Genomic DNA, 20,000 nt, shown 5'->3' with positions numbered 1-20,000 from the left:
ATATTATATTATGCTATATTATGCTATATTATATTATATTATATTATTGTATTACATTATATTTTATTATACAGTATTATTCTATTCTACAGTATTATATCATTACCGTGTAGTCCTCGCCATAGATGATGGAGAAAGCGGCCTCCTCTGCCAGGCCGTCAGAGCTGGGGCCGTTGTGGAGGAAGGTCTCGGTGCTCTTACCCGTCCGCACCTCGCGGATGGCACAGATCTCAAGGCGCGCCCGCTCACCGTCCTTTTGAAATGAATTAATAAGTTACTCATTTCATTGCCATCATTATATTAGTGTTTAATTAGCAGCAACAATACAAAGATTGAGAAAGGGGGCAGGACCCCACCTGAGGCAGAGAAATGCTCAATTTTAGTTTTACAACTTCCATAACAACCCCTCTAGTTAACTACTTTACAAAAGGCTTATATGCTGTACAGTAAGGCGGTGGTGACTCAGGTGATAAGGGAGCCTTTCGGCAACCAGAAGGTTGCAGGTTCGAACCCTGTTCTGCCTGACCCCATCCATGTGTCCTTGAGCAAGATACTTAACGCCAAGTTGCTCCTGGTGGCAGGGTGGTACCCTGCATGGCAGCCACTGCCACCAGTGTGTAAATGTGAGTGTGAATGGGTGAATGTCAGGCATACAATGTAAATCGCTTTGAGTGCTTGAAGGAGTGGAAAGGCGTTATATAGTAAATGCAGTCCATATACCATTTACTACAGTAATTCATACTGTGGTTGTATAGGATAATAAAAGACATGATAGGAACAGGCACAAACAGGCAAACCCCAACAGAAATATACAGTGCAATAGCAAACCCCAACACAAACGTACAATAAAACAGTAAATACCTTCTTGGAGGGCTCCCAGCGCAGGCAGGACATGTCCGGGTCGAGGGTGTAGAAGCGACAGTAGATGCGGGAGTTGGGCCGCACCTTCTTGAGCTCGCAGCCGCACTGCATGAAGGTCAGGCAGTCGGCCGCGCTGCTCACCTTCTTCTCCGACGGCATGCTGCTGAAGGAGACAGTCTTCTTGCGACCGCCACCCACCTTCGCCACCGACGGGTCCTGAGGAAGAGGAGGAGGGGAAGAGAAAAGAACACAGCAGGTGAGATTCAAATAGGGTTGGCCTCCATCCCTTAAAATACAGAATCATCCTGTATTTAGAAACAAAAGTACGTTTTTTTTATTAAGCTAAAACAGGACGCAATTTGGTTGAAATGCAGGATATTGCTAGCCTGGCTCTCACGCAGACCCTTCGTGCTTCGTGCATCTTCGTTAAATTTTGTGGTAACAAACATCGCGTGAGAACCAGGTTAGGATATTGCATCTAAAAAAATAAAACATTTCCTGGGGGAAGACCCCCGCAGAGCCCGACACAAATGAGGTATCCCCTATTTCCCCTAGGGAACTGAGAACCCTACATTCAAATACAGTAGACGTGCCTAAGTGGTTAGAGCTGCAGGTTAGGCAGTGGACTGCAGAGTAGCCACGGCCTAATAATTAAGGAAGTTGTTCAGAGGGTTGTAGGTTCGAATCCCACCCTTACCAGTAGAAAAGGAATGTGTTCCTACTGTACACTAATGGGTTAAGTGCCCTTGAGTAAGGCACCCGACCCCCACAGTGCTCCATGGACTGTAACCTATACCCTGTAACAACTGTAAGTCACCTTGGATAAAAGTGGCAGCTAAGTGTTATGTAATGTAGAGACGAAGCGGTTGGCCTAGGACCACGGGGTGATGCCATCGATTTGTTAGCCGGGCTCCGCCCTACTGGTGACGGAACGCCTTCGGCTCAGCTACACATAGTAGTGCCAGGAGCTTGCTCCATCCCGCTACAGCAGGATCTCCACCCACTTTGTCTGGAACCAATCAACTGAGCATTTCCAACCGTCCTGGGTAGAGGAGTGTTCAAGGCAGTGACGTGGTTTACACAGAGACGTACTACTGGGCTAAGAAATGTTTGGTTTAAACTTCAGCACAGCCCTCAACCAGTAGCAAGCCAAGGAAGGCGGGTTAACCAGGCCATGGAAACAAAGTTCTTCCTGTATGGAAACGCTAATCGTTATAGTCCTGGTCAGACCAGAATCACGGTACGTGATCTGAAGTCTATGAAAATCAGGCAATTGATTTGTTACAAAGAGGGGAGAGGAGAGACAAGATGTAGAGAGGTGAGACTGACAGCAGTGTGGTAGGGCAGAAGACTGGGCCTACTGGCTGTAGCCAGGTAACCTAAGGGTTGTTGGTTCGATCCTTTAAATTTATTGGAAGATGACCTAGCTGAAGTGAACAGCTCACCTAATCATACAACACTCCTCGCATGGCATTGGAACTTGCGTTTTTCACGTGTTTTTCACCTGTGAGACCAACTTCCCTCAAGGCATAACCTAGGACTCAAGATGTAAGCAGGCAAAGCCAATTCACCACTTATTTTAGGAGATTAAATGTACTCTCACTTATTCGATCAAGCCAAGAATTATCCACCTGATAAAAGGAGAGATACGTTCATCCCAAAGGAAATTAAGGAGTCCAATCAGGACAACTCTTCAGAGAGGCAAATAAGATGTATTTGTGGAAATTACCTGTTTTAGATTCACAAGTGAAGTCAGCACATAGCACATTGCCCTTACCTTAGACTAGTAGGGCTACCTCCACAGATCGTCCCTCAAAAAATACACTGTACACACATTAAATAACTGTCAAGACAATCAAATGCAGTTAATAAAAAAAAATCTGCAAAACGGCCAAAATTATGTGTTCTGCTTTATGTTTTTAGAATTAATTGAGTTTAATGAACAGCTACACTACCATTATTTAGACAGGGTATGCATTTTTGGGACAACCAACAATTAACAGGTTTCTTTGTTGCTTAGCTTCTCTTAAGATAGGCTAGCAGCCCTGAATCAACAGAACTTTTATGAACCTGCATCACTCTATCAAAACAGGTTACCTAGCAGGGCTTATTCAACACTACCATGTCCACTACACTACCTCAACATCAGTTATGTGGCGCAGCTCATTCAATACACTAGCTCATCCATCACAGCTAGTGATGTGGAGCCCAGCTCAGAGACTAAACACCCTGCTGGCTGCAACACATTTGATCCATTAATTCCCTCATCAAGCTGAAGCTAGTCAGTGCCAAAGAAACTCAAGAGAAAGAACAATCTCTTGACGGGGAATGCATTGGCCACGGTGTAGTACGGGGGCGTTGCCTGAGGACACGAGTGGATGGAAAATTAACTCCCTTACGCATGGTCATTGGTCAGTGGGTGCGATGGATGCCATTTTCGTACTCCCTTGCACATGGTCAGTGGGGGCGACACCATGATGGATAATTTGTGGCCAAGTAACGGCAGCTGTTGGTCAGCAGTAATTGCTGGGGGTAATTAAGGACAGCTGACAGACATTCACGCTGTCCTATGACCTGTTCCACAGTGAATAACATTTCCGTACTCCCCTCGCCATCATTTCCTACTACGCTGTTATGACGTGAGTAAGCCCTCTTGTCTCAAGCCTCTTTGGTCAGTGCCAAGTCCTCAGCGAGCGAAGTGAGCTATCTGGTGTGATTACCAGCACCTGTTTGCGCACACTGGTTAGGCCATCTATGCATCAGCCATTTTTTTTCACTTTGTTAGAACTAGTTGTCATAGTGAAATGGAGCTGAGTGCAGGCACTAGGTGGCAGTTACCTGGCTATTAGATAATCTGAAAAAAGACATACGTATTTATAACTAACTGTATTCTTTGGCCTTTTATTGTAACATTTGTAGGTGACTTTATTTTTGCCTTTTTGGTACTCCATTGTGTGAATTGGCACCAGGAGCATGACTATTCCGTTCTTCACAAGTCGGATAGGTCAAAAATAGATGACTTACGCAAGTAATTGCAGTCCACTAAATTCACAGGGCAGCCAGACACGCCATGGGTCATTTTCGAAATCTGAAAAGCACTCATGTCTCATTTGAATGAAATCCGAAGCCAATTTCTGTCTGCGTGCGAGGAGGAGCTCTTATCCCCTACAGGCTAGACTGCCGGTGAACGTCAATAGCAAGTTTTAGGCCACCGCGGTGGAGCAATTTGTTTCACACTTTCTTTCTTTCATTCTTTGCCTCTCTCCACCCCCCCCCCCCAAAAAAAAAACACTCTATCTGAAAATCAATTGTGCGCTTTTGATTTCCTCTCCAGTAATTGAACCTCTTGGTGCACAGTGGCTGCTCCCGGTCTCCTGGGCCTTCCTCCCTAGCCCTAGGAGTAAGGATTGTTCCCCAATTCTTCTAGAATTTTACCCAAACATTCTACAGCTTCCATGGAACCCTGTGCTAAATATCCCGCAGAGTGGTTGTGACATCATAGTGAGAACTCAAAATTTCACAAAAATTCTAATCACATATACAGTATGTGATGGTACTCCTCAAAGGGCTAGTTTACGTCTCTGCTTCCCATTCTCTCTCTCTCTCTCTCTCTCTCTCTCTCTCTCTCTCTCTCTCTCTCTCCTGAGTGTAGCCTCTCTGAATGTCTTTGACTTGAGTTGTCTAACTCTGCCCGCATTACTCTTTCCTCTAAAAGGATCCGACCTGTCTCACTCTCTCCCCCTTGTTCTCCGAGAGCATCCTACTTTTCAAAATCCATTCATCTTCTGTAAGAGGAGTTAAGCTGTCTGCAGAAACTCTCTTCCCACTTAACACCCTCTCCTTGTTCCCTTAAAGGAGCTCACCTCCCTCCCCTTATTCTCTGAGGGAATCCAACCTCTCTCCCAACCCATCTTCCCATTAATCTCTCTCTCTCTCTCTCTCTCTCTCTCTCTCTCTCTCTCTCTCTCTCTCTCTCTCTCTCTCTCTCTCTCTCTCTCTCTCTCTCTCTCTCTCTTCACTGAATGTCTCCCCCTTTGCCTATCTGATCCTGCCTCTCTCATCCCTGTGCACTGCAGCCACTGAAGAGCTCTTCAAGAATGCACCTGTCAAAGCCACCTCAACAGTCATCGGTCAACAGTCAGGCTTTAAACAGCAGTCTATTTATTCTGACATTTCAGAAAAACTGTGTCGTGATTTTCTTTTTTGTGCTTTGATGCCTTAGGAAACAATTTCATTCTCTGGTGCCAACACAAGACCGTGCTAGCTGGGCAGCACTGACAAAAAAGGAATTGTGAGAATGTGACTGGAATGTTGGTTGTTTAGTTTTGCCTTTAAACATTTGGTCACAAAAATAGGCTGGACTTTTGTCTCTGGGAGCCTGATATTATGCCAACAGTATCATAGCGTCCTAACAAGATAATGGATGATGGGGGTAATTCACAGTCCAGACAGAAGCGGCAGCTGTATTAGTCAGAGTGAGCAGGCAAAATGAATAACACGCGAGCACACACACACACACACACACACGCGCACACATGCACACACGCACACACACACACACACACACACACACACACACACACACACACACACACACACACACACACACACACACACACACACACACACACACACACACACACACACACACACACACACACACATACTTCCACCTTCTATATAATCTCCAGTGCATTTGGCTATTATTACCAGAGCCACGGGGTGGCAGGACCTCAATTTGATGCATCCAAAATCAGACACAGCACAACCCAGCACAGCACAACTATATCCAGGCCCATTTGCCTGCTTCCCTGGGGGTACAGCACACTAGGGGGAGAGAGGAAGAAAATGTGCACAATTCTGTGGGACAGGCTTGGTACCTGTTCTTAAAATCTGACTCGCACGTCAGCCCGATTCCTTACTTGTTTTTTTATGAACAGGGCCGCCGGCAGCTTTTGCGGGGCCTAGGATAAAGTCATGTAAAAGGGCCCTCTTCGCAATACATACAATGTTATCAAGACCCAGTTCTGACTGGGCCCTTTCCTGGTCATGAACAACGTGAAACATTCAAAATAAAAACAACTCATCAGTAGGAGCAAAAGCTTGTACAGTACGTAAAAACAGGCGCGGAGTGGCCGTCGGGAGATCGGGGACTTGTCCCGGTGGGCCGCGGCCGTGAAATGTAATAATGCGGCCGCACTGCGTTCTTAACCGGCCCTTACGTTTTGACATTGTACTTATTAGCACTGACTTCCCACTTTCCACTTCCCTGTTTGCAATGTGGCTGACTAGCCAGTATTTATACCGCATACCAGACGGCAATACCTCAATGACGGTGTCAAACAGTAAATTGGCCACACCCCTTCTCTACTGATAATTTTCATACACCGTAGATCGCGGAAGTTTACAAGATCTTAGAAACACAGTTCCGTTTTCAGTATTTGAAGAACCTGTGATATGTATATTGGTTACCAAAGGATGGAAATATTGATAAATTATGATTTATTTTCCGATTTCCACACGACTGTTACAGTTTACAGTCTTTCCAGTCCATTCACTTGCTCTGTGGTTATTGACTTGGGTTACGAACAGACTCCACCAAGTGGTAAGGAAGAGAACTGCGCCTAACAGAAGCAATGGGTTTTGTTTTGATTTTTTAGACCGTCAGTATATCTCCTTATAGTCGAAATAATATTATTATCATACATATATTTATATGTGGTACATTTAGGATGTAGCCTATGTCTGAAGAAATGGAACAAAATAATTACCACACAAGATTCTGATGTGACCAGTGCTGGGTGTGTAGCCTAAGCTGTGGATTAAAGTAGAGTGATTGCAAGAAACAAAGACATTTGCTGCGACGAAGACAGCGTTTTAAGGTAGGCCTACACCGTTTGGTTATACATTTTGTTGACTTATGGTTGTGGTTTGAAGTAGCTATTAGGTTTGGCTTATTTGCTGCATGGTGAGTTTATTGCACAATAGACAGACTTTTTGTAAGCTATAGGCTACTATACTATATTTTGTAAGCCTACTCTTCTAAAAATCCCCACACTCAAAACTTTGTGCCCATGCTCATCCTGTCTTCCTTAAACGATATTTCAATTTCAAACTGTCAAAATGACAGTGGAGTGCACATTTGCATGGAACAGTAGCGTGATGTAGCCTAACCTAGTAGGCCTATGAATGCTTTGGACTGTGATGATGGCTCCAGTGGTGTAGTCTACTTTTTGAAGTGGGTATACTGTATATTTGAGCATTTTTTGATGTGTGTATAGTCTACTGTATATATTTGTGCTATTGTAAATAATGGATCAATCAATTTTAAGTGGGTATACTGTAATCCCTGAAATTTTGAAATGGGTGCGTATACCTGCGTTTTACGTAGACTACACCACTGGCTGTGCATTTCATCAAGGTGTAGGCTACAATTCTCCACTTCAGGTTGATATTTTGACAACACTAATGTTCACATGTAGTACGACTGCAGATTTCGTGGCTTTTGTCTTTTTGGTTAGGAAACCATGTTGTTCGCTTTTTTTTTCTTTTTTTTTTTAAAGAGGGCCGCCAAGGGGAAAATTCTCCCGGTGGGAAAAGGTGGGCCACTCCGTCCCTGGGTAGAAATACACAAACATGCAAATGTGTGTCAGTGCAAACCACAGCGCAGGACCTGCCAGTTTGTGTGACAGAAACTCTACCTGTATTTAATGGTCCCCTTTGCACGTCAACTTGATTATTCCGTGCGTCTTGTATGACAACAGCACAGCAACAACAACAACTACTACAGCATGATGACAACAAATCCCAGCGCAGGCTTACTAAGCCAGTGCAAAAAACACAAACACGCCATGACGTCACTGGCTGTGGACCTCACAGCAAAAAGACAGGGGCTGGCTAAATCTCAGAGTGTCCAGATTATACACACATAAACACGCACACACGAACGTAAGCACACATACACACACAGACACACAGACACACACACACCAATGGAGTGCAGCAGGGTGGAGCTTCATACACAAACAGGGATTTGCACACACACAACGTGGAAGCGCTGTCTGGCATGCAACCAAAAAACAGCGTGTCCAAACGCATGCGGGCACGCACACACTCACAGACACACACAGACACACACAGACACACACACACAAACACACACACACACGTATGCACATGCACATGCACATGCACATGAACACACACACACACAAAAACACACACAGAGACACACAAGCACGCACACATGCATATGCACCAGTGTTAATTTTGTCAGCTTTCTTAACTTTAGTAGTAGTCTTAGTCACAATGACGAAAATCAATTTTAGTCTTAGTTATATTTTAGTCATTGCCTTCCCAATTTAGTCTTAGTCTTCGTCTAAATGACGAAAATCAATTTTAGTCTTAGTCAATTTTTAGTCATTTTAGTCATTTTAGTCAACAATGTACATAATAGAACTTCTCTACACACTGCTTCTCTTTTTAACATATGTCATTGACTGTACAGAATAAACCCTCTCTGCACACTGCTTCTCTTTTTAACATATATCACACTGTACAGAATAAACCTTCTTCACACACTGGTTCTATTTTTCCTCTATTTTATTTAACGCCATTGTTAATTTCGTCATCTTTTTAAAATTTAGTCTTAGTCTTAGTCACAATGACGAAAATCAATTTTAGTCTTAGTCATATTTTAGTCATTGCCATCCAAATTTAGTCTTAGTCTTAGTCTAAATGACGAAAATCAAAAAAGGGCATTGACGAAATATTTTAGTCATAGTCATGGTTGACGAAATTAACACTGGCACATACGCACACACACACACACAAAAACACACACAGAGACACACAAGCACGCACACATGCATATGCACATGGGCACACACACAAAACACACACACACACACACACACACACACACACACATGTACATGTACATGTACATGTACACACACACACACACACACACACACACACACACACACACACACACACACACACACACACACACACACACACACACACAAACACAAACACAAACTCACGCAGAAAAAAACAAACAACGCATGACCTCAAAAATTGCCCGCGGTGGGTGTGCCAGTGCCGCTGAGCGAATGATTAAATATAGAGAGGAGGCGTAACTCGACATGCCCCGAATCCCAGCGTTATCAATAATACACGCCGTTGCAGCGCTGGAATCCGAGCTTACGTATCCTTTCTCGTAAAAAAAAATAAATAGAATGTCTGAGGAAACCCTACGCACTAGCTGAGCAAGAATCAGTGCCACCAAGCACGCAGGCATGGTGTCACTTGACACAAATGGTACCGTGCCACACCACTGGTTTGCTGCTGCTCACGCTCACACGGCAGCACCCATTCAAACAAAAGCCACCCGATGCCCAGGTCAACGAGGGTGGCAGAGGGGTCACTGGCGCTGATGGTTTTACTAAAGGTTGACTTCAGGGAGGTGCAACCACAGCTAATGTCACTATTGTGTTAACCCATTTCGCAAGACAAGGCCCCTGTTATAAATTGTATGTTTCAAGAAACAGGGGCTCAGACAATAGTGACATTAGCTGTGAATGTAAATGACCAAGTTATAATGCATTACTAAAGGCCCTGTATGATACCATGGCAGCATAGCACCATCATAAAAACGACTATTACAGCACTTTATGGGTGGGACGTGTATATTATCAGGCGCATATGTTGATTAATTAATTGCACGGCATGCTTCATTGACATGGAATTAATGTTTTCTAGTATGTAATCCAGCAAAAAATATTATCTATACAAATCTATGTAAAAGTCGCAATAAAAAATCCCATCCAGTCAAGCCAAAGAACCTAAACCTAAAGAACCTAAAGAATCATACCACATTTCACAGACCTGGGTTTACAACACAAGCACTCGTCAATCCGTAATGAGATACACCTTAGGTATGACGGTGTGAAGCTATGGAGCAACACTCCAGAGACTGTACCACACCCGTGCCAGTGACTCACTGTGTCTGGAAGAACAAACGTCACGCGTGGGGAAACACTCTTCGGAGGCTCCCTCCAGACGGCTACCTTCCCACCCCATCTCTGCGCTCCCATGCCGGCCCTCCTTTGCTCCAGACTGCCTCTCCTCTGGTCGCTCCTGGGAAGGGTGCCTTGCTGTAGACCCGCTCTGCCTCTACTTTGCTCCTCGTTACTGGGCATCAGCAGGTCACAGATGGACAACTTCTGGCCCATACTGGCTCTTCTGTGCCCCATGCTAGCTCGCCTCTGCTCAAGATTGGCTCTGATCTTCTCCTCAGCATGTGTCCCCAGGTCAGCGATGGGTATCCAATGCCCAACACTGGATCTCCTGCACTCGACATTGGGTATCCCGCTCCCGATCTCGACCCTGGATTTCGTCTGGTCCACGCTGGGTCTGCTCTGGTCTGCACCGGGCGTCGTCCCATCAGGCCTGGGCATCCTCGGCCTCGCCTTCAGCCAGTGTGGAGAAGAGCAGCGACGGTGTGGCGCGTCCATGTCTCTCTCTGTGTCGTGTCCACGCAAAGCAAGAGCCACACAGTGTGTGCCAGGCGTGGGAAAGATGCACAGATAAACCCCAACCAAATCTGATTGCTTTTCGGCCCTATAAGCTGCCAGCGGAGAGGAGAAGGGCACCGGATTGGAGCTGGCCGCCAGGGGTCGAGGCCTGACCCAGCAGACATAGACGCCATGCCACTGGCACTGCACCAGGGGAATATGATGGCACAGTGGGGCCGGGATTTGGATGGTGAGCCCTCGGCAAAAGGCAGATTAGCATGGCAGTTCCTCGTCACCATTTTCCAGGAATGTTTTTAATATCACTTCATGATTTCAGGACGGATCATGAAATGTGTTTTCTATATTTGTCTTTTTCACTGTCTGGTTAACATGAAAGGCCCCAGGAAGAATAGCTGCTTCTTTGCAAAATATGCTCGGAGAGTGCACTATACCTGGTAAGAAACACACGTAACGCGAACAAATAAACAGCCAAACCAACAACAAACTCAGGCGATCACAGAACCTCCTTGGTAACAAATAAAGCAGACGATTGTTGGGTGGTCCAATCTCCAGATCCACTCTCAGCTCATGCATGAGCAGAACATGCACGTGCAGCTCAGTGTCTGCGCTGACTCATGTCATGCAGAAACATGTCAATAGTATAATATGGATGGAAATTAGGACCTTTGAACATGAGATATATGTTCACTTTTGGTTAAATTTGCAAGCCTCCCACTGAATGGAATGGGGAAGGGACTTAAAATATCACTTAATCACTCCAGTTATGCTCTCAGCTCACGCATGAGGGAGTACTTGAACGGTATGTGTCCATATTTTGAACATCTAACGTCCTTAGTCGACATAGTTTCTGCTCTTCCTCATGTCAAACAGTAACATAACACCTCATTGGCAAAGTACAATATGGACAGACACTTTTGGTTGAATTAGCCTTCGTTAACATTTCCCACTGAAATAAATGGGGACAGGGCTTCAAGTTTCACTTTGTCCGGCTATTGTAACATCTTTGTGATATAGCGAGTGTGACTTAGACCCACATAGGCAGTGTGGGGACATGGATATTGGGGGCGGATGTGGGAGGAAGAGGAAGGGATGAAGTCACGTCTCCATAACATTGCCGTGCGTGTCCCTCCAGGAAACCATGACAACAGAGGCACAAAGCTTTTAATGCAGCGGTTTGGCCTAAGAGAGCGCCTATGAATTTTAATCCCCCCAAAGTGGACTCTATTTTCTCTCCGTTTCTTTTTTTCCTCTTTACTTTGTGTTTTCTATCCCCTCCACACTGCATTCTCTGCCATTGTCTCGCTGTTTTCCACTTCCATCACCACCTCTCTCTCTTTCTCTCTCTCTCTCTCTCTCTCTCTCTCTCTCTCTCTCTCTCTCTCTCTCTCTCTCTCTCTCTCTCTCTCTCTCTTTCTCTTTTTTTAAGTCGATGAGTCATGGGCTATAAAATTGAAGTCTACAAACAAATGAAAAGGGCAAATGAGCAAAAGAAAAAAAATGGATAAGAGGGGGATGGAGGAAAAGTAGAAGCCTATTTATCCAGTGGCAACGGAGGGCCATGGTAAACACTTAGTACAGAGACAACTGGGATCTGGGAGAAAAAAAACACACACACACACACACCTTCAGATACAATGACAAGGTTACTTTATGGTTTTGATAAACCAGCTGTCCAATATCATCTCCATCATGAGGCCAGTTATTAAAGGTGACACTCCTCTGATACTTCAGTTAAGAGGAGGGAGATCAGATAGGACAGGTATGAAAATGACCAGATCACACAGAGGACAAGAAATGGAAAAAAAATGACAATGGTGGAATAATGGAATCAGGAGGCTGAAGAGGTTGAGAGAAGGAGACCTGAGACGGGGGGCAGAGTGGCAGAGACAGGCAGACAGACAGACAGACAGACAGACAGACAGACAGACAGACAGACAGGCAGGCAGGCAGGCAGGCAGGCAGGCAGGCAGGCAGACAGGCAGGCAGGCAGGCAGGCAGGCAGGCAGACAGGCAGGCAGACAGAGAATGGGGGAGCCAAACAGACAGGGAAAAAGTACTGTATATGAGAAGAGTCGTTCAGCAAATGGCTATAAAATGTAACCTGATTTAAGGTCAAGCTCCATATGTGCATTCCCCCGCTGGCTGGCTGGCTATGCAGGCTATGTAGACATTTATGCAATTACACATGGCATCCCGAGCCCACTACGTAAGCTATGTACTTGTTATGATAAGAGAGCAGCAGCAGGGCATGACTCCCAGGTCCACACAGCATCGTGTAGGTCAGTCTGACAGGCGGGTCTGGATTCTAGAACAGACAGATGGAGCCCAGTGTGGCGGCCCGTCGAAAGAGAGCGATCAAGGACGCATCAGGGGTTTCTAGCCACAGCAATAAACAGCTAGGGCTGGGCAATTATAGGATAACTTCAGTCAATTTCAACATGCCGTTTTAATGCTTGCTCACACTACCCTAGACTTACAGGTCATTGTAATGGGTGCAGCGGTTTGTTTACTTAAAAAAAAAAAACAATTTATTTATTCCCAAAAACATCCAAAAGGTTATGCAACATCAGCAGACAACTAGCAAACAGCGGTACCTTTTGAAATATTTGGAGTAGGCCTATGTTAATTAAAAAAAAAAATGTAAAGAAACGCTGGCCCCATTAGAATAGCTCATATCTCTGAAAGGGCTGAGCCGAAAAATGTGGCATCAACGGGTACTGACAAGTCAAGGGTAGCGTGAGCAATACAACAGCATATTGAAATTGACTGAAGTGGTCCTTTAATTGAAAAAAACTGAACTGACGGTTAGCAATGATCAAACCCCTAAAGCACGACACACCTTTATTATCCGTGTTTAATGTTCGTGAGCAGCGCACAACTATGAATGCTTTCATCAGATTCTTCTCAGTTCAGTGAATAAAAGATTATTAAATCTGCAAACTTAATGTGCATAAACAACCTACCGTACATCGGCGCCTCACTCCCCACATGCTATTTGGATTTGAAATTCTATTGCCAAGGCCTGATCCTTCTGTATTAAACATTTAAATTCTGGAAATAAGTTGCCAGCTCCAGCAGGCAACAGCAGCAAAGAGAACAGTTGGTAGAGTACAGTGCAACACAGATGATGATCAGGAGTAGGATTGGATATAGTGGGGGCACAACAGTCAATGGATCAACCAATTCCAGAGACAGGGAAAGACAGACAGAGAGAGAGAGAGAGAGAGAGAGAGAGAGAGAGAGAGAGAGAGAGAGAGAGAGAGAGAGAGAGAGAGAGAGAGAGAGATAGAGAGAGAGAGAGAGAGAGAGAGAGAGACACACACACAGACAAACAGAGAGACAGACAAACAGGCAGGCAGACAGAGAGACAGACAGACAGACAGACAGACAGACAGACAGACAGGCAAACAGACAGAGATGAGGACAGATAGAGACAGACAGACAAACTGAAGGTGTCAGCTGTACCCGTCACAGGAAATAATTGTGTGGTGCTGAGTCTATGGTGCCGCAGGCAATGGCTGCCTGCGCTGCACTACACTGTGCTCCTCTCTCCACTGGAGCGCATGGTATAGTATAGGCATGTGTAAATAATGCACTGGCCGTGACCCCCTGCCCTCCTCTTCCCTCCCCAAGCTGCGAGTGAACGAGCACTCATTGATGTTTCCATTCATCATGTGCTTCATTAACCCAGTTAGCGCTTCCTTCCTCACCGTGGTGGTGTTGGTGGTTCAGTCCCCTTCGCTCCACTCACAGTGCTTCAGCCTCACACTGAATGAAACCAACCTGCAATCGCTATAGCTCCTGCCACAACCATCAAGCTGCAAATTAGCTCCCCTACCCGCCTCTTCCCTTCTCGAGCCACCCCTCCTTCCACCCACCCTTTCCTCCCTCACCTCTCTGCTATGAACCCTCCTGTCTCCTCCAGCTAGAGCTCTAGTCCCTTGACGCACCACCTGGTCTGGTTTCATCTCTCTGCCGAAACCGACCTGCAATCACCATGCGGCAAGCGGTTGAATCCGTATCCGAACCGTGCAAGTGTACCGAATGGATACAGAATCCAGAAACTATGCAACTACCGGTATGCAACTAGCCATATGCATTAACTATGCACTGTGCATTAACTATGCAACTGTGTGTGTGTGTGTGTGTGCGTGTGCGTGTGCGTGTGCGTGTGCGTGTGCGTGTGTGGCTGGTCCAATGCAATTTCAAACTTCTGTGCTGACCCTGTTACATAGATTTTTTTAAGTACACTTGACTTGACTTGGTAACCTTCTCCATCCTCTATTCTCCATCCTCTGTGTCATGGCTATCCCCCTCCTGTCTCCCCTAGTCCCCTTGACCCAACACCTGGTCTTTCCCACTAATCCTACCTCTGGTCCCCCTGCCTGTGAACTGGGACAGCCTGCTCTGATCCAGCTAATGATCCAGTTGCTGCATGTATGTGCTAGATTATACCCCCCCCCCCACACACACACACACACACACACACAGACAAACCTGCTATACGCAATCTGTCCAACTCTCTCTCTCTGTATCTATGTCTCTGTATCTGTCTGTCTCTCTCTCTCTCTCTCTCTCTCTCTCTCTCTCTCTCTCTCTCTCTCTCTCTCTCTCTCTCTCTCCATCCCTCTTTCCTACCGACCCGCCCACCTTCCAGGCAGCATTTTAATCTGCAGTGGACAGAACCAGCAACGCCACCATTGACTGCCCTCTCCTCTTTCACTCCCTTTCTCCATCCTTTCTTCCATGCACACGTACGTCCATCCACCCACCCATCCACCCACCCACCCATGTCCTCACATTGCTCTGCTAATCCACAATATGCAGCATGACCACCACTGACTGACTGTTTCTGCCTACAGTCCTTTATTTCACCCACTCCACTCCTACACACACACACACAATCATGGCCTACCCATGCCTTGGTTAATCCACAATGTACAGTTCTCTGTTTCTCCCTTTAATTCTTTTCTTCCGGTAGGCATACACGCATCCAGCCGTCCATGTCCATGCCCATGTCATGGCCACGCCATGGCTCTGTTAATCTGCAGGGGGACAGAATGGCATCACTGTCCTCTCTGTTTGTTCCCTCTTTTATTTTTTATTTTATTTATTTTTTGCCTTTATTTGATGGGACAGTTGGAGATGGTGACAGGAAGCAAGTGGGAGAGAGAGATGGGTGAGGATTACCAAATGACCCGGGATAGTAACCCAGTGCCCTACCGTCAGGCCACGACAGGGCCTGTTCCCTCTTTTGACTTCCTCGACTCACTTGTTCTTTCTTTGACTTATTCTGTCCAAGAGCATAACAATTAACATTTCCCAAACAACATTGTTGACCCGCCTCCCTTGGTTTGCTACTGGTTGATTGGTTCCTAACAAAGTGAGTGGAGTTCCCGATTTTTCCGGAGATCAGAAACTACATTTACATTGCCCTTGGCCTGACTATAAGCAACGCCGAAGGTGTTGTGTCACTAGGAGGGCATGGCCTGGCTAACCCATACATGCATCCATGCCATGGCTTTCTCTGTTCTCCATCCAACCATTCACACATCCACCCATACATCCGCCCATCTGCCCTCCAGGGCCGCATTAAGATGGCCTGGAGCCCATGAGCTACAGGTTGCTGTGAGCAAGGCAAATTTCGTGACACACTTACATAGACAGTGTCATTATTACGAGTGAAGAATTAAGGATAACATGTCAGCCAGCTATGGAGAGGAGTATTAACAAGATTTAAAAGTGACATGAAGCCATATCTAGCCTGTGCGTTAATCTGGCCCTGCTGCCCTCTCTCGTTCTGCTCGTCTGCGTCCACTCTTGTCCCAGCCTACTGTAGCCATAGCCTTGGAGCAGGTCATCCGTACAGGAGAACATAGTACCCATCACTACCACTCACTGTCCTCTTCCCCCCTCACTTTTCTTTTCTTCCACCCATATACACACGTCCACCCCCCCTGCTCTCACCCTTGTCCTATATCACGATGCCTCTGGACCAGGTAATCTGTAAAGGACATATAACCACAACATTTCTCTGACCTCTTTTCTAGTACCTTTCTTTCACCCACCCATACATGCATCCATGTCATGACTTACTTACTTAATCCAAAGAATGCAGCAGCAGCACCACCACCACCACCTTTCTTTGCCCCTGCATTTCTCCACCCACCCTCTCCCCCCGCCCGTCTGCTTCCCACCAGTGTGGTATAGCCGTGGCTCCGGACCAGGTAATCCGCACTCCGTCCCCACTCCACAAGCCAAGGGCCGCCATTGGCTGCTCTCCCCCTCCCTCAACACCCCCCCCACACCACCACCCGTCGGCAGATGTAATATGCCCGGATTAGCCGACAATGAGTTTAGCATCCGCCGAGCCGACGATAGAGGAGCCAATCTAATTACAGATGCAGCCGGCAGCCGGAGCTCATGCTGAATACTGACGGAGAGAGAGAGAGAGAGAAAGAGAGAGAGAGAGAGAGAGAGAGAGAGAGAGAGAGAGAGAGAGAGAGAGAGAGAGAGAGAGAGAGAGAGAGAGAGAGAGTCAGAGTCAGAGAGACAAAGGGTGAAGAGGGAGAAATTGCAAAATACTGATACAGAGACAGACAAGCAGACAGAGAGAGAAGGTAAGAGAAGGAGAAACTAGAAACGTACTGGAGAGAGAGAGTGAGAGAGAGAGAAGTGCATGAAAAGGAAAATAAAAGAGGAGAGAGAGTACAGGGAAGAGATGAAAAGGGGGGTTGAGGGGGAGAGGGAAGAGAGAGAGGGGGGGAGAGAAAGACAGACAGAGGGAAAGAGACAGAGACAGAGAGGCCTCTTTTTTGTTCCAAGCTGTAATCTGCACAGCACAGTAGTATTGCCAGAGACATAAGGAGCTCCTGGATGAAGGCTGCAAGACTCGAGACGCAGACAGGGGAGTGGGTGTGATGAGCAGAGAGAGAAGCCACTGATGGCAAGAAGACACAACAGAAAAGAGGCACTGGAGACGAGAGGCCTGAAATTCTTTGGGTGATTCTGCAGCAATTTTTTCAGTGCTGTTTCAGTAAATGTAACATCGGTCTGCAAAAAGAGTATGTGGTGCAACATGGGTAGGTGGTGGAAAGCAGAGCTGCCCTGCTATGGCCTGATGCACTACTGTGTTTACCGTCTAGGTTGAAAAGGCTAATAGTCTTACCACAAAGGGCAAGGAGGAAGCTTGATGATAAAAACTATTTTTAACAATTTTAGGGACTGTTTCTTAATGATTTGTTTGTAACTGTTTGTTATTAAAGAGGAAAATATGGGAGGGTCATGCCAGTTTTTTCTGTCTTGAGGGGAGGATCAACCAATATTTTTTTATATAAAGGGAAGGGTCACTCAAAAATGTTTGGCCCATTTATTTCAAAAAACATTCCAAAATACCTTGTATATGTTTCGGTGTAACGTAATCCTATGAAACGCCTCCTCCTTCCGCTAAAGTGGATCAGACATTCAGATGCCTCCAGCCAGACGTTTGTTTTGTTGTATCTAAAGACCATTTGTCAGTAAATCTACTGACAAACACCCACTGCCTTCGGGAAGTATAGTGTTCAAGATCAGAATCCAACATTCATTTAACAGCAACGTTTGTCAAAATATGTCCGTAGGGGAGGGTTATACATTTTTGTGACGATGTCGTGGGGAGGGTCACCAACGCTTTGAAGCTCGCTAGGGGAGGGTCATGCAAAATTTGACAACAAAAGGTGAAAATCTTACGAAGACCCCGAAAATAAATAACCAACAAACAGTCCCTTACTGTATCTCCAAACGTTCTTGGTGGTATAACTAGTGCTCTGCATACTAGTTAGTGTAATAGGGTTCATGGACGGAGCAATTTTGAAACTGTAACCACAGAGAACACATTTCCTAAAAAATCTAAAAAAATCAAATGTGCTTCAGTTTTGCCCCCTGTGACTGCATTGAAATCCAATTATGTCTTATTGCCATCTGGCTCATGCAGCCATTCTGGGCAAAGCCCTCAAGTTGTGTACCGTGCACCTGTAAAACGACCGTTTGTTTTGATAGAGTTACATCATTTTATATTTAATAATGTTTCACACCACTAAAATACGCCAGAAGCCTTGTGTAACTATGTGAACCAACCTAGGACTACATTACGCTGAAAAATGAATATCATAATTGTTAAATAAATCAACTCGGTGCAAACGAAAATTCAATATGACAGCAACTAAAGCCTAGTGAACTCCACATAACCTCTTGGACTACTGAGAGAAAACAACCCTCACTCTGAGCTAACGTCCTAAACTGTTTTAATTAAAGGAACACTTCACAGTTTTCCTCTGAGGTCACCCTTGAGTTTGGAAGTGGAACTGTCACTCATTGAGAACTACAAAGAGACGGTGACTATCTTACGACTCTCTTATCGCTGAAACGATTTTGAAAACATTATCTTGAGGCTCAGAAAACCACTTAGTGTCCCTATTAATGCAGATGTGAGAGCATGACCTGCCCATGACACTGCACAGTGAGTTTATATGGTCTGCTGTGAGTGCTCTACTTCAGACCATTCAGAGATATATACATGTATATAACTGGATAAGTGGAAATATATATATATTGGGGCATTTTTGGTCTTTATTACAATAGTGAAGTGGTAGACAGGAAAAGAGTGGGAGAGAGAGAGACGGGAAAGGATCGGGAGATGACCTCGGGCTGGAGTTGAGCCCGGGTCCCCGGCGTGACAGTGCAGTGCTTCACCACCACACTAAAATGTCCAGCGAATCTGAAGGAAGAAACTTTCAGTGATGTCAAAACATTGACTAAAGTAATTAAAAGGAGGGCGCTTGCAGTTCCAGTCCCTCTCTAACCTCCCAAATTGGCTAATGTTGACTGTCGAGAAGTAGAGACAGTAATCTGCCCAGTCTTAGGGGATGTGTTAACAAATCAATTTGTGTCCTCGGGCGGATCTCAAGCAGTGATGAGTGCTCAGCAGTTGGTGGCAGTCCACCACTAGTCAAGGCCACTGACAGCTTTGCCCAAACCCACCCAGGACAAAGTCATCTGAAGTGTTGGGCCTTTCCAGAGTGTCTGCGGAATTCCAAGAAAAGCTTAAGAGAGAATTGCGTCGCACCTGAATCAATAAGAGATATATTTGTCACATGTAACAGTACGAAAAAACATTCGGCATCAAGCCTGACCTTTGCTGCATGGCCAGTCCCTCCCGTCGACAATGACAACAGAATAAAAAAAAACAAAATAAATAAATAAATAAATCCTAAAAGCTTTAAAGGTCAAAGTAAGCTGTGGTGGTGTAGCGGTGATGCCATTCTGCTTGGCTAGTAACAGATGCAGAGCCTCAAAACTAGGGGCGTAGCAACAAATTGAGGGCCCTATGTAGCCTACAATCAGCTCCAATGGACCCCTCCCAGCCACATATCTATCTACACGAATCAGACAGTGTGTGAGCCCCACATATACATGGGGCCTGGTAACTCAGTCACACTTTACCCCTATGCACGACACCCCTGCTCAAAACACTCTCCTCTCTATTGCCTTCAGGGGAAATGTTCACCTCCATCAGACACACTCTGTCCTTAGTACTTCAAGGCTGTTATGGACCATATA

At 45.7% G+C, this 20,000-nt stretch overlaps 1 protein-coding gene across 1 annotated transcript in view; it reads right to left on the bottom strand.

Moving 5' to 3' along the window:
- plcl1 (phospholipase C like 1) overlaps positions 1-20,000 on the bottom strand; it is a 139,505-nt gene that overhangs the window by 45,301 nt on the left and 74,204 nt on the right. Inside the window, exons 2-3 of the mRNA XM_063214148.1 lie at positions 862-1,077; positions 107-253 (exon numbers count right to left, since the gene is read on the bottom strand). Coding sequence (XP_063070218.1) covers positions 107-253; positions 862-1,077 — 363 coding nt within the window. The remainder of the gene's footprint in view (positions 1-106; positions 254-861; positions 1,078-20,000) is intronic.

The sequence above is a fragment of the Engraulis encrasicolus genome, chromosome 13, assembly GCF_034702125.1.
Source record: "Engraulis encrasicolus isolate BLACKSEA-1 chromosome 13, IST_EnEncr_1.0, whole genome shotgun sequence".
NCBI lineage: Eukaryota > Metazoa > Chordata > Actinopteri > Clupeiformes > Engraulidae > Engraulis > Engraulis encrasicolus.
The sequence above is the reverse complement of the archived record's forward strand: the minus strand, read 5'-3'. Positions and strand labels throughout refer to the sequence as shown.